Source organism: Kogia breviceps, chromosome 2 (assembly GCF_026419965.1).
Source record: "Kogia breviceps isolate mKogBre1 chromosome 2, mKogBre1 haplotype 1, whole genome shotgun sequence".
Lineage (NCBI taxonomy): Eukaryota > Metazoa > Chordata > Mammalia > Artiodactyla > Physeteridae > Kogia > Kogia breviceps.
In genome coordinates, this window is record NC_081311.1 from 90759411 (window position 1) to 90774041 (window position 14631).

Consider the following 14631-nt stretch of genomic DNA (forward strand, 5'->3'; position numbering starts at 1 on the left):
CAGAGGAGCCTTCCCGGGGACCACAGGCCAAACTTTTTTTTCCTGGGCCTTGGTTTCTCCATGAGTGTGGCAGGCTTGGTGTATGGTCTGCAAGAGCCTTTCCTGCTCCTCCCAGAGGCCTCCAGGGGACCCCTGCCCTGGCTCCTGCCTGAGTGCTGGACATGTCCAGTCCTCCTCAACAGGGCCTCCAGGACTCCTCTCAGCACTCAACTCAGCCCACATCCCTGGGACACACCCTGACTTACAGGGCAGCAAAGTGCTGTGGCATCCTTCCAAGCCCCTGACATGATTTTGGGGAGGGGTGTGGTAGGGTCAGTAAACCCAATGCATATTTATTAATTTTGAACAAGTGTCATTGGTCTGTTGGCAAAGCTGTCATCGGTCGGTAAGCAATAACCTTATCTTCTCTTTGAATAATGACAATTACTCATTTTTCTTCCAGCAGGTCATAGGAGAACACTCAGTGTATAGTGCTTGGAGAGCCTGGGATGTGGAGTCAGAGGTCTGGCTCCAGGCCTCTCTCTGCCTCGTTTGCAAAACGGGAGAAATACTAGCACCTACTCCATCGGGCTGTCCTGGACGCTGACCGAGATAATGCCTGTCGATTAGGCACTTAGCCGAGTTCCAGGCACACAGCAAGGCTCAGTACTGTCAGGCTGCTGTTACTATAATAATTGTCCGCAAATTAGAAAACTGAGCGCCTGGTTGGCAAGGGACTAGGCAAGGGGGACAGTTCACAGGTGGCGCCCCGAGAACGCAGGTCGAGAAGGGTGAACCTAGAGGTCAGGACAAGGCCGAGCGTCGAGATGAGGGGCCAGAGGTGAGCCCCGGTACGGAGAGGCGGCTCCGGCTGGGCTGCGCGCTCCAGCCCGGGCTCCCTGATCGCCACACACTTTATCTTTGATTTCTGAAAGCACCCTTCTCCTCCATCTGGCCTCCTTTCCGGGGCTGCGGAAAGGAAAGACGGCCCGCGGCGGCGCCGGACCCATGCCTGTCGTTTTCGTCCCAGCCCCGGGGCGGTGTCATCGGAGGGTCCCGGGAGTCCCGCTCGCCCCCTCAGCCGCGGCGACGGTGGGCGCCGCTCCCTCCTCGCGGCCGAGCGTTTCCGGGGCCCTGGTGGCCCTTTAAAAGGCCGTGTCTTGTCCGGAGGGGGCGGGCGGGGGGCGCTGACCGCCGCCGGAGGCCCGGCCCCTCCTCCCTCCCTCCCCCTCCCTCCCCCTCCCTCCCTCCGCCCGTCCGTCCCTCCCACGGTCCCCGCGTCGCTCGCTAGCTCGCTTGCCGGGCGCACGCTCCGCCTCCGCCAGTCGGCTCGGCGGTCTAGTGCGCGGCGTGGAGCGGGAGCCCGGGCCGGACGCGCGGCCGGGGGCCGGGGCTGGGGGCTGGGTAGATCGGCGCCAGCCACCGGGCAAGCCTGGGCCGCAATGGCCGAGATGGGCAGCAAGGGGGTGACGGCGGGGAAGATCGCCAGCAACGTGCAGAAGAAGCTCACCCGCGCGCAGGAGAAGGTGAGTGAGCCCGAGCCCCTGCCGCCGCGCCGTGCGGACACCTGTCCCCCACCCCCGCGCCGGCGGCTGGTGCTGACACCGTGCCGGGCGCTGTCACCTCCAGACGAGCGCTGCCGAGCGCCTTCGGGGGTCCACAGGCTGCGTCCCCCGGCGCTCTGGGTGCCCTCGGCCGTCCGCGTCCTCCGTCTCCTCTCACCCCCGGCGGGGGGCAGGAGAGGGCGCAGCTGTCCCTTCACCCCCCCCCCCCCCCCGCCGCTTTGTATCTTCGCGGCATCTCCGCAGAGGAGCGGCGGCCCCCGCTCTTCTCCGGGCGCGAGGTCCAGGCTAACCCCGCCCTGGAGGCCGAGGCCCGGAGGTGGGAGGCGAGGTGGCGCCCCTAGCCCTCCGGGACCACTTGAGTCCTGCGGGCGGGGCCGGCGCTGGGGCGAGGGGCGTCTGCCCCTCGTCCCCAGGGTCGCTTAGCTCCGGGAATCCCGAGGCTGCCCCTCCGCTCGCGGGTGCCTGCGCGCCGACTCCAGGCCTCTGAGCGCTTCCTGCGCCCGCCGTTCCCTCCTCTCCACCCGCCGCTCCACCTTCTGTCCCCGTGGGCCGAGGGAGGGCTCAGGTTTCCTTTCCCGAGAGGTGCCTGCGGCCTGGAAGCTCCGGCCCGGCTCCCGGGGAGCAGAGAGCTGCGCACCCCTCGAGAGGTGCCCTCGCCGGAGCAGGGGCTTCGTGTTTCCGGCAGCGGGGGGAGAGGGTGGCGGCTCTGGCTTTGGGAGCCCGCGGCCGGGTTGGGGAGCCGGCCCGGAGGAGTGGCGGCAAGCCGCGGGGGGTGTGGAGGGCCCCGCAGGAAACCCGACCCCTCGGCGCGGAGAGCCGCTGTTTGCAGCCGGGGCTTCCCGTGGCCCTCGGACTGTGCAGGAAACGCAGGATTGGGCGGCAGGGGTCCGCGCCCGCCCGGCTTGCTCTCCCTAGCCACCTCTGGTTTATTGAATTGGATCACGCCAGCTGCTGACGCCACTTCCCCTGCCGACTCCAACTCTGAAATCTGAGATTGCAGAATCAGTGCCGCTGCCAGGGTGGCCCCCCAGTGCTCCCCTGGCTGGGTCTGTCCCCTGTGCCGCCCGATCCCGGAGACCGGCCGGCCTTCCCCCGCCAGGCTTGTGGCTGTTTATAAACAATGACTTTTGCAGCTGAGACCTGCGCGCTCCCTAAGGATGCAGCCACGTGACAGTGGGGGTTGGGGGTCGGGGTGAGAGCGGCGGCGGCCTCTGGAGCTTCCCCCGCGCTTCCCTCCGAGTCCTGCGGCTCATCCTTGTGGTCCCGGGCTAAGGAGGTGGGTGGGTTGCGTAGAGGGAAGGGCCCTCAGCCAGACTCCAAATCTGGCCTGTCCCAGCTGTCCTCCTCCCCTCTCCAGGGCGGGACGAGGGATTAGAGTACCACAGATAGCTGGCTGGGGGCTGGGAAGGCTTCTGTCGCCCAGGTTGGGGGGAGGGGAGGGGCGGATGCCTCCAGCCCTCCCACGGCTGAGTAATCCATTTAGGTGCCTGGAGCAGGCAGCTTTGGGTCTAAGCCTGCTTCCTGCCCCTGAGGGGCTGAGGAAGATGAATGGGAAGCCTAGGGAAGGCCGAGGCAGTTTCCCTGCCCCCAATCCAGCGACGTCCTAGTCCTCCCCGGCTCCCCTTTGCTGTTGTTGTGTCCCCTTTGCCTACTTGCCTTGTTTCTGCAGCAGCATCCTTCAGTAATTTCAGGGGCTGTAGGCATGGGCTGTATCCCCTCCGTGTACATGGCGAGAGGTCATCATTGACCCCACTGGGCTGTCCGCCCTCCCTCCTTAGCCTCTGTTCTGTGGCCATGGGCAGTTGGTTGACAGCTGGTCAGCTGTGGATGCTGGCCTTGGCCAAGGGCCCGAGCCTGGGCCTCATGGGACTGGAGTTGCTTAGCGCTGTTGCTGATCTCTGCCCCATGGGCTCTGGTTGGGAGGTCTTCCCCAGCAGAAGCCAGAGCAGCACCGTGGGCATCCTGGCCGAGTCTGGAAAAGTAGCCTCCCCTGTTGGCCCAGCTGCAGCCCCCTCCCAGGAAGCCCCATGACTTGACCCACACCAGTCTCTCCCCTCTGCCCTCCGGAGGGAGGCTCAGAGTCTTGCGTTGCAGGCTGGGTGCCACTGACCTGGCTAGCTCCTTGGCCTCTTCAGGTGGCCCTCAGGACCATGTCTAACTCGCAGTGTCAGCGGTCTCATAGGCACCCAGCCCCTGGCCCCACCTCGCCTTGGTCAAATCTATGAGTAAAGGGGCAATTCCAGTGGTCCTGTTGCCACGGCAGGGTATTTCCTGAGCAGGGACAAGCAGGCGCTTGGGTGGAGGGCCTAGGTTGTATCTGCATAGGAAGAAGGTCCCCATCTCGCCTCTTCTTTTCCTCACCCTCGATTGTCCCCCATGTCCTCTCTGCCCAGACGTCCACCAGAATCCAGAGGGGGACGGTGAGGTGGGAGAGCGTGCCCGCTGGTGCCTGTGGGGCCAGCTCTCCTGTCCCCCAGCTCAGTGACTCCCCGCTGGGCCCTGGCATTGCCCATTGACCCGGCAGCATCCACCACTGGCCTGGGTGCTCCCTGGGGCTTGGGCAGATCCGTGTGGGCACCCAGCACTCACCTGGCCCCAGCAGGTGCAGAGTGTTATGAAAAAACAAGGGCGTCTGGGGGCTTGGCTTGGGAGCCCTGACGCAGGCTCTGGGTGGGCTGATTTGTCCCGTGTGTGCTCCTTGGCCTTCCCTCATTCAGCGAATCCCGCCTGGACCTGTGCTGTGGGCCTGGGCCTGGGCTGAGCCCGGGGTGCTGCGGGGAGCAGGGTGCACGTGGCTCTGGCCGGCGTGGAGCTCACTGTCGTAAGGTCCTGAGGCCTCTGGCCCTGGTGTGAGGAGGGCGTGAGACCACAGCGGAGGGCTCCCCGGGGTCTGCCAGCCCAGCGTGGCACTGTCACCGCTCACCTCCCAGCCCCCAGTTGCCCCCAGGGTGCTCGGGTGCAGAGCATGTGCCTGGAGTTCGGACCTGGGTACCATGAGGTCATTTTCCCGTCGCATTTGGCTCGTCGGATCCTCTATAAATGACTCTGTCCATTTTTGGGCCTCAGTAGGTGGCTGGGCAGAGCCAAGTTGGGGTGGAGCCTGGGTCAGATGACAGAGGAGATTAGGGCTTGGTGGGCTGGGTCCCTGGGGTGATGGGATGGTTAGGGAGAAGGGACAGGTGAGGTGGGGGTATGCTCTGGCCTGCTTGCCCCGAGGTCCACTGCCCAGAAGTCCTCACGGGGCGTGCGTGAGAGAGGCTGGCCTGTGCTGATGGAGCTGGGCCCACGGAGGGTGCAGGGGAGGAGGCTCTGCCCACTGTCTGCCCCCCTCACTGGCCCGGCGCTGCTGGGAGTGGGGAGGCCTGGCTCCGAGGGGCAGGGCCTGGGGCTGTCCGTGCAGGGAATAGCACTGGCGTGTTACAGCAGATGCTCCCTGGAGGGAAGGTGCAGTGGCAGTTATTTATAGGACCCTGGCAACATGGCCATGATGGGACTGCGCTCATCTGGGTGGTCGAGGTCCCCCGTGCCATAGCCATGGAGGCCTCCGCAGTAGGAGCCAGGCCTTTGCAACCAGTTCTTATGTTCACGGTGGCCTTGAGGGTAGCCACGCCACACAGAGGGCAGGGGGCAGGGAGACAGCTGGGTCTGCTGGACGGCCTCTGAGGCCCCGGGCCCCAGTCAGCAGTGGCTCTCCTCCGCCCCGACTTTCCCTGTCTTCCCCAACGGGGTGTCTCTCTCGCCCCTGAGAGTCCTCTCTCTCGTCCCCTCTCTCGTCCCCTCCCATGTTGGCTTTGCCTCCGTCACTCTGTACCTCCCTGCGCCATGTCTCTTTCCTCTGATCTTACACAAGCGTTTCTGCACCTCTCCAGGCTCGGATCAGCTTCTCCCTGAACCCAAGTTATTTATGTAGATGGTTCATCTTGCCAGCACCGCAGAGAAGGCTCCCGAGCTAGGCGTCATCTCTGGGTGGGGTGTTTCTGGGGGCTCGGTGGACGTTTGGCTGAGGCCTGTGGGTGTGGGAAAGTTGCAAGCGTGGGCCCCGGCGGGCCGGGGTGGGCTGGGCCCCAGGCATGAGCTGAGGCCCCTCTCCATCGAGTCTGCTGGCTTGTGGCAGGGCCCAAAGCAGGCAGAGGCTGTTTTGCCCAGGTCGGCTCACTGGGCTGTCTGGGACCTGGAGGAGGTGTTCCCAGGGGGGGCGTGGTGGGACAGCTGTGGGTCAGGGTGTGTGTGGAGCCGGGGAGTGAGAGCCGCTGGTCACCAGGGAAGGGGAGGGGTGTGTCGGGAGAGGAGAGGGGTGGCTGGGCCGTAGATTTGGGTTGGATTTGATCAAGTGTTGAATGCCTGTGGGACCTGTGGATCCTGTGGACTCTCAGAGAGGCTGAGGCCTCAACTCTTCACCCTCCTTCTTCGCAGATGACCTCGCCGTGTCCCCTTCTCACCTTCGCTCTCTGGCGTTGCCCAGGCCCTTGCCCCTGGATGAGGTGATCTCCGCCCAGCTCGCCCCTCACCAAATTGTGCTTCTGTCCCCACTTTTCTGCCTTAGCCCGGCCTTGCCTGGGCTTTTACCATGAGGTTCTAGAATCCCTGGGTCCTACCCAGGGGCGTGTCAGAGACAGAGCCCGGGCATGGGCTCGGCAGGCAGCAGGTGGGGATCCTGGGTTCCCCTGACCAGCCAGGACCTTGGGCAGATGGCAGGACCCTCCTGAGCCCAGTTTCTTCATTTGTGAAGTGGGGGTAATACTGGTTCCCCTTCACACGCCCGTTGTGGAGAGTAGCGCCTCGGACAGTTGCCCGTCACACAGCAAGTGCTCAGTGGGCAGGGCCGCACGCTGACCCAGAGACCTCCCTCCCCTCCAGGCCCTCGTCCCAGCGCTTCTCCCTGGAGTGTCCATTACAGACCTCTGCAGACAGCTAATCCCTGCTGAGCCCTTGACGAATCAGGGTTTGTAACGTTGTCCCAGCCCAGGGTGGTGTGTGTGCTTGTGTGTGTGTCCGTGTCTGTGTGTGTGTGTGTGTGTGTGTGCAGAGGAGCGGCGTGCGGAGGGGGAGGGAATTGCACGGTTCCGGGGTTGGGGCGGGAACGGGACTCATGTGCACGTAAATCCGGTGGCCCTGGGTAAGTGTTCCCCCGTCTCTGGTCTTCTCTCTGGCCATCTGTCAAGTGATCACGGGGTTTGCTTCTTCATTTACTTGAAAAACCCACTGTGTGCTGGGCACCATCTTGGCTCTGTAGGGCTGAGCAAAACCAAGCCCCCGCCTGCCTGGAACTGACGTCTCGTTGGGGGAGACACTCAAGAAACGAAAAGTCTGGTCGCAGGTAGATACAAGAGCAGGGCAGCTTTTCCTCAGTGGAATGTGATGGCTCAGATCAGTCTTTCCTGAGCATTCCAGGGCCGGGAGCTCACATGGTGCCAGGGATTGGTTTGGGGAGAGGCTGAGCCGAAGCTTCTGGCTCCAGGTGAGAGGGCATCTGGGGGATGATGCCTTCATATTTGATGTCACCCTGCTATGTGGTTTTCTAAAGCTCCTTTTTTTTTTTTTTTTTTTTTTTGCGTGGCATGTGGGATCTTATCTCCCTGACCAGGGATTGAACCCGCGCCTCCTGCATTGGAAGCATGGAGTCTTAACCACTGGACCGCCAGGGAAGTCACTAAAGCTCCTTTTTTGGCAAGTCTCTTTTTGGGATTAAAAATGCAAAGAGGGCTTCCCTGGTGGCGCAGTGGTTGAGAATCCGCCTGCCGATGCAGGAGACACGGGTTCGTGCCCTGGTCCGGGAAGATCCTACATGCCGCGGAGCAACTAAGCCCGTGAGCCATGGCCGCTGAGCCTGTGCGTCCGGAGCCTGTGCTCCGCAACGGGAGAGGCCACAACAGTGAGAGGCCCGCATACCGCAAAAAAAAAAAAAAAAAAAAAAAAAATGCAAAGAAAAGGACACCAGAGCTGAAGGGCACTGACAGTGCAGGCCAGGGCTGCTTTGTGGGCGAGGGCTCTCACCCAGGATGTTAGAGGAGGTGGGAAGGGCCAATAAAAGAGGAGGAGGGAGACACCAAAGATGGCCCAGCCCGGGGAGGACCACTTACAAGATTTTCACATCAAGCAGCAACTCAGGGTAGTGGCAACCATTCTCTAGGAAGCTGGGTTTGAATCCCTTCCCACACGTTACTACCCTCGGGCAGGTCATATTGACCTCTCTGAGCCTCAGTTTCCTCACCTGAAGTCAGTGGTGAGAGCCACAGAGAATGCTGTGTGAATTAAATGGACACAAGTGAAGGGCAGGGCTGGTGGTTCTTGTGCCGGGGATGGGGCATTCCTCGTGGGACCTGGCTGGCATCTGGGGCTCCTGGGGCCTCCCCAAAGGGTCTGCCACCTCCCAAAGAGGCCACATGGTTCTGGACTGGGCAGCGAAGCTGGCTTAGTGCCAGGGGCTGGCAGGGGTCAGGGCTGGGGAATTGAGAAGAGAAAGGCAGGCTCTTCCTGTCCCAAGGGAAGCCTTTGTCAAATATTAACTTAAAAATAACCTGGTTTGTTGCACAGCTGCTGAGTGCCAGGTGCTTGGTGAAAATTCTCATCCTCATGGCAAGCGGGGGAGGTCATTATGATACCCATTCAGCAGATGAAGAAACTGAGGCTCAGAGCAGTGGTGTGACTTGCCCTTGGGCTTTCCTGGTCCACTGTCTGGGGTGCTACCTCTCCCTTGGTGACTAGGCCCTCAGGCCGGGGAGAAGGCCCAGATCATGCAAATAAGATGAGGATCTCTATCCAGGAGGGAAGGTCTGTCTGGGGGGCGGGGTGTCATTTGACAGATTTTGTCCCAAGACCTTCCCCACCATTAAATTAGATCTGGGGCTGCTTGTCTGTCCCTGGGTCCCCGCGTGGGGTCTAAGCTTATATTTTGGGATGTAGCCTTTCTGTTTTGGGGGTGTTTGGTGGGCCCTGGAGTGAGGGGACAGCCTGGGGTTTCCTGAGGCAAGTCTAGGGACAGGAGTTCATACCTGCAAGTGAGGACAAATGAGGTGATTTGTGTGTGTTTTCCCAAATATGAAAGCTGCATCCGCTTTACTCAATATAAAGGAACACCCTTTATACCGATATTGTATCTACTTTTGTTCATATTGTTGCAACAGTGTTTCTTTTATGAAATGATGGTAATTCTGATAGTTTCTTAATGTTTTGGGGGAGGAAATAGTCATAATGCTGACCGCACCCCCCCGCCCTGCAAAACACACACACACACATGCATGCACGCATGCACGCACGCACACACACACACACATACTGGCTGCAAAACACACACACGCGTGCGCGCACACACACACACACACACACACACACACACACACACACTGGGAAAATTTTCCTGGTGTGGAATCTAAAAATCTGAGGCCCAGTGCCCTGGGGCAGTTTGCTGCCGGCCCTGTGGACTGGCTGCCTGGAGCTGGGGTGTTGTTGGCTGCTCTCCTGGGTGCAGGCATGAAGCAGGCCCGTGGTGGCCTGGGGCAAGGCCCCTAGAATATCTGCTCCACAAGGGTGGGTCCTGCCTGCTGCAGTAGCTGTGGTGCCCCAGCTCTGCACACCGTAGGTGCTCAGCGCTTCCTTGTTGACCCGACACTTGGCTTCTTCAGGCAGGTAAGGGGCAGGCTGATGGCTGGCAGAGGCCTGGGAGGCCCTGGGTTCAGGGTGTAGGGTGGGAGCGGGAAGGGCGTTGTGGCTGCTGGAATTCAGGCCCCCAGAGAGCCCAGGTCTTGGGGTCAGGTGCAGGGGGCGCGTCCGGCCCTGGCACAGGCCATTCCGAGGGACCCCTGGGCATCGCTGCTTAGAACCTTCTCCGGCAGTAAAATGTCTCAGGGCTGTGATGGTGCTACCCTGAGCCTGGGGCTTCAGTGCTTGAGCCCAGACGCTCGAGTTCTCAGGAGTGGGCTGGGGCTCTGCTGGGGAGCCCTCCTTGGCTTCAGGCCAAATGCCGAAGAAGCGTTGGCCTGGGCCGTCTGCAGGGGTCCTTCTGACCTGAGAAAGCTTTGAGGTGACTGGGGTGCCAGGGATCCCTGACCTGGGGGTCTGTGTGATTTGCTAGACCTGAGACTCACTGCTGCCCTCAGACCTACCTGGGCTTGCTCTCAGCTGGGCCTCTTCCATCTGCCTCCTGGACCTCACCTTCAGCCCCAGTCCCTGACCCCAGGTCCCAGTGCCACGGCGGATGGGGTGGGATTGGGGCCACAGCACTGGAGGGGGGTGGGTCTGGAGCCTCGGGGTGGCCATCGGCCTTGGGTGCTGAGACCTGTCCATGGTGCCCCTGGGAGTGGGCATTAGTGCCCTGTCCCCCCCCCCCCATGCTGTGCCTGGGATGACCGGCTGGGTCTCTGCTGCTGTCCCTGCTCTGTGGACAGGGGGCGGGCTTGCAGACATCTCTGCCTCTGCAGTGCAAGGGCCGCAGTAAGGCGGAGGCTGAGCCTCAGGGGCTGGGAGTGAGTGGGCGGCAGCCGGCAGCAGCCACCGCAGTGCTGGGGGGAGGGACTTGTCACTGTTGTCGCTGCCAGTGGAGCTGGGGCTCTCAGGCCCTCAGAGCCCCTGCAAGCCCCCCCATCCTGGATTCCCCCAGGGCACCTTTGTAGGGACATCCGAGCTGGCTCCTCGCTTTAGATGCCTGGACTTCTGGCGCTGAATTAGCTCCTCTTCCCCTTGTCATTCTCTCCTTCGTGGCCTGCCCATTGTGAGCCAGAGGGCTGAGGTCTGAGAGCACTGGGAGGAGAAGAACTGGCCCCTGCCCTCCAGGAGCTCCCAGCCCCACACCCAGTACCCATCACAGCACGGGGATGGGGAGGTGAGGGGAAGGACCCTGGGGTCCTGAGGAGCCTCCCATCAGGCCTGAGCAGTCAGGGAGGACTGCTTGGAGGAAGTGGCATCCCCTCTTGAGGGAGTGAGCTGGGTCAGGTGAGAATCCAGCTGTGCCCAGGAAGGTATGGGGGGTCTGGGGCAGGGCTGCCGTCCTGGAGTCCACTCCATCAGGGCTGGGGTCACAGCCTTCCTGGAAAGGCTGCTGTACATCCTGTACCTCCTCCCAGTACGTGCACACCTGCTTCTCTCTGTTTTGAGGCCACAAGATGACACTGCGGAGGGGATGACACTGCTAAGCCTGTCAAGCTGGACCACTGGGAGGGGTCAGTGGGCAGCTCACCCCTGTTCAAGGCACCCCAGTGTGCTCCGCCCTTTGAGGCCAGACCACATGGCCAAGTGGGGGTCCCCTAGTTCTTGGATCAGAGCTGGGGAGGGTCCTCAGAGGATGAGGGGTCATGCTAGCTGGTGGGAACGCTGGCTCGGAGTGCAGACTGCAGGGTGAGGAGTGGACGACAGCAAGGTAGCATTGTGTAGATGAGCCTCAGGGCCAGCGGCTGGCTGGTGAGGGGTCCAGGGCTCCACCCAGGCCTGTGCTTGAGGAGCTTTGCAGGGGCCGTGGGGCTGGAAGGCGGCTGGGGTGACGGGAGCGCCTTGCCAGCCCTTTTTCCGACAGCTGCTGCTACTTTCTTTGGACCTCTTGGTCACCTCGGCCTCTCCCCAGGACTGAGAGCAACATGCTGAAGCCCTGGCGAGCCGGGTCCCGTCGTTGGACGCTGAGGACAGACCTGGCCCAGGGAAAGCTGGGCCGAGGGGTCTCCCTGCTGCCCCCACCCCGGCCCCACGTGGCCGCCCCTACTTCTCTGCTCTGAGACGGCATCACCTCTCTCAAGACGTGTCCTCCAGCGTGTCAGTAACTCTCTCAGGGCCAGATGTGGGTGATGGAGTAGATGAGGGTGCTGAACTGGGCCCCGGATCCCTGGCAGGTGGTCAAGAGTCAGAGATTGAACAAGGGAAGGGGAGGAAGGGGGTTGGGTGGAGTGCTCAAGAAAGACTGACCTGGACAGAGAGGAGGGAGCATGACACCTGCTCTGGGGTCCTGGGCGAGTCATGCCCTCTCTGAGACCCCATTTCCTCCTCTGTAAATGGGAATGGGAGTTCCTGCACACGGGCTTGCGGAGAGGGTCCAGGAGGAAGTGAACATGATCCATGCCCAGTGCCTGGTGGGGTGGAGGAAGCGATGTGATCAGTGCCTGGGCGGGGGGGGGGAGGGGGGAAGGACGCACAGGTTCTGTTCCAGGGAGCATCTTGGGGAACCCCTGGGAACCCACAGGTAGGGACCATTCTGGCTTTTGTGTTCTGATGACCAGATTCTTGAAATTGAATTGCAGTGCATTTTTCTTTCCTTTTTTTCCTGTATAGGCTGAAAACACTAAATCGGGAGGGGTGGTGTTGCCTCCCCCAGGAGGGAAGCCAGAGCCCCCCTGAGCCGGAGCTTGATTGAATGGGTGGAGGGAGGGCAAACAGTTCCAGGTGGGCTGGGTTGAGGGGCCTAATGAGGGGAGGGACCTGGGGACATAGGTGAGGGGTCTCCCATCATTCATTCATTCGTTCATTCGAGGAACCCAATGCATAGCAGGGGCTTGAGAGATGTGGGTTGAACCCTGGCTTGGCCTCTGAGCCTCAGTTGCCCACCTAGGAACTGGGAAGCATGAGATGCCCCTCGCAGTGAGGGAAGGTGAACTCCAGGACCCCTGTAAGTGATAATGGTGGAACTGAGTTCTGCTGGGTCCAGCTGGGTCTGGATGATTCTGGAGGGGAGGTCAGGGTTAGCATCTCCGTGGCATTTTGTGGTTTACTGAGAACCCTCCCACCTGCTGTTTTTCATTTGTTCCTCTCAGTGACCTGTGAGGTTGGTGGGACTGGATTATGGTTCCACTTGGCAGATGAGAACACTGGAGCTCAGGGAAGCCCTGGGATTTCCTCCCTCCCAGTCTTGGACTTGGCCCCAGGTTGGCCTTTCCTGGGAGCTACCACTCCCATCCCTGAGCGGGGGGGACAGGGTGGTTGGAGGATGCTTGGAAGAGATTATTGTAGTGCAAATGTGAATGCTGAAATGCTGAAATGTTTTCCATGAAAAATCAGTGGGTGGGGGCTGCCTTTGTGGGGAGAACACCTGGGGAGCGTTTTTTTTTTTTGTGTGTGTGTGTGTGTGTGTGTGTGTGTGTGTGTGTGTGTGTGTGTGTGTGTGGTGTGTATGGGGGAGGGGGACTGGCCTGCTAGAGGAGAAGGTGACCCTGCAGAGCCACCTTGGGACTTTCCACATGGCCCCTGGGATCCCCCATGACTCCACCAGGCAGGTGGGGGAACCTGGCTTCATGCAGGAATCTGGGACCCCAGAAGGTCAGGGTCGGATGTGGAAGGAACTGTCCTGACTTGACTCCCAGGGGGAGCCTCAGGTAGAGAGACACCTGGGTGCAGATTGAAAACAGAGTTGGGGGAGGGGAGGAGAGACTTGAGGAGGAGTTAATGGCCAGGAATACAAGTGGAGTCTTGATTTAAACGGAGAACTAGAATCCCCAATTAATTGGGTGCATTTGCTGAGCCTGGGACAGGATGAAAATATTGTTTGAAATATAAACTAAGCCAGGAGCTAGTTTCTAAGTTGTGTGTGTGTGTGTGTGTGTGTGTGTGTGTGTGTGTGTGTGTGTGTGTGTGTCTGCCAAAGACTCAGTGGCGCAGTCTGTTCTGGAAGTGGGTCTGGCTGAGCTGGAATGTCACCACCTTCCCCAGGTTGACCAGCCCAGGCCTCCTGGCGGAGGGGACCATGGGCCTGGCAGGGGCCACAGCCAAGGCGGCGGGGGGGGGTGGTGGTCCTGGGCCCTTCCTGTGGGCCTCGGAGGCGGCGCTGTCCTGGGTCTGGTGGACCAAGTGGGGGCCATCCTGGTACTGCAACTGAGGAAGCTGCCCCGAGGCGTGGGTGCAGGGCTGCAGGGCCGCCTGGGAGAGCTGAGTCAGCACCGTGGGAAACCCATGGTCAGCAGCAGGACAGAACCTGATGCCTGCGTCCCAGTTTTGAGTCTGTGCACCGTCGGGTCACGCTGTCCCACTGTGTGTGCTGTGGGCGGAGGTGAGAGACCAGGAGAGGCCACACCTACATCCTGCAGCCGGCTCTCGGCTCTCCAGAGCCACATGGTGGGGATGGGGGAGACCCAGGATCCGGGCTCCTGCCCCCCCCCCCCAGCTGGGGACTTGGGCCAGTTACTCAACCCTTCTTATTTCGATTTGCTCCTCCATACAGTGGGGTGACCGTCCTCCCTGCTACACCCGAGTCTTCAGTGGTGGAGGCTGGTCCCGCTGTGAGTGTGTGATCCTGACACCCGCACACAGTAGGCACTTAACGCTGAGTTTGGGGTGTGAGGCTCCCGTGCACGAGGGATGGAAAAGGCTTCTCGGAGCATCTTATACAGCGTGGTAGGTGGAAGGCCTGTCCCCTCTGAGCCTCGGTTTCCCCACGTGTGAGGATTTAACGGGGGAAGAGGTGTCTCCATTTCACAGCCGAGGACACTGAAGGTTGGGGTTCCAGCTCTTGGGTGGGGTGGGGGTACTGAGGCGCCTTGGCGGGCGTGGGGTGTTCAGCTGTGCCCATGCCCTCCGTGTGTGTCCAGTTGGGCCACCCTGCCCAAGTCCGGGCCAGCCTTGGTGCAGCAGTGGTGGAGCCATCCAGTCTCAGCTTGGGATCCAGATGGTGAGGCCTCGGGGGAGGAAGCAAGGGGAAGGTGTTGCCCAGAGAGGGCCCAGCAGGGGCCAGGTGACACCGTGGACCCCTTCCCACCACTTTTAGGCCTCCCCTCACCCCTACTCCCTCTTCCCGTAAGCAGCAGGAGTCCCTTCCAGCTTTTAGTTGCTCCAGAAGTGTCCAGAGCTGTAGCATGGACTTGCCGGGAGCCCACATCCCGGGCTCTGGGGCTGGGCGTCCACCCCACGCCATGCCCTGCACTGCTCGTTTCTGCTCTCCTCCTTTGGCACATTGCAGTGATTTTGTGTTTTTTTAAAAAAGGAATGGGTAACTCTGACTGGCAGCTCAGCTTTCCCTTACTGTTGAACTGTGTTTCTCCTGGGAAAGCGGGCCCTGGGGGAGGAAAGCGACAGGTGGGTGTGAACAACCTCATGCAGCAGGCCCAGATGGTGAGCTGGCACTGGCTGTGATTTCTGGGGGCCAGGGCCCTCTTTTGTGGGGCTGTGTGGGGAGTCTCTG

At 61.2% G+C, this 14631-nt stretch overlaps 1 protein-coding gene across 24 annotated transcripts in view; it reads left to right on the forward strand.

The window, feature by feature from the left end:
- Nucleotides 1-1262: 1262 nt before the first annotated feature.
- Nucleotides 1263-14631, forward strand: part of BIN1 (bridging integrator 1) — a 56748-nt gene continuing 43379 nt past the window's right edge. For 10 of the 24 annotated variants that reach the window (XM_067025812.1, XM_067025815.1, XM_067025817.1 and 7 more), the window contains exon 1: nucleotides 1319-1505. In XM_067025812.1, the coding sequence (XP_066881913.1) occupies nucleotides 1422-1505 (84 nt within the window). In that variant the 5' untranslated portion in view covers nucleotides 1319-1421. Of the gene's footprint in view, nucleotides 1506-14631 lie in introns of all 24 variants that reach the window. The other 14 variants (XM_067025820.1, XM_067025818.1, XM_059051844.2 and 11 more) reach the window with 6 other exon arrangements.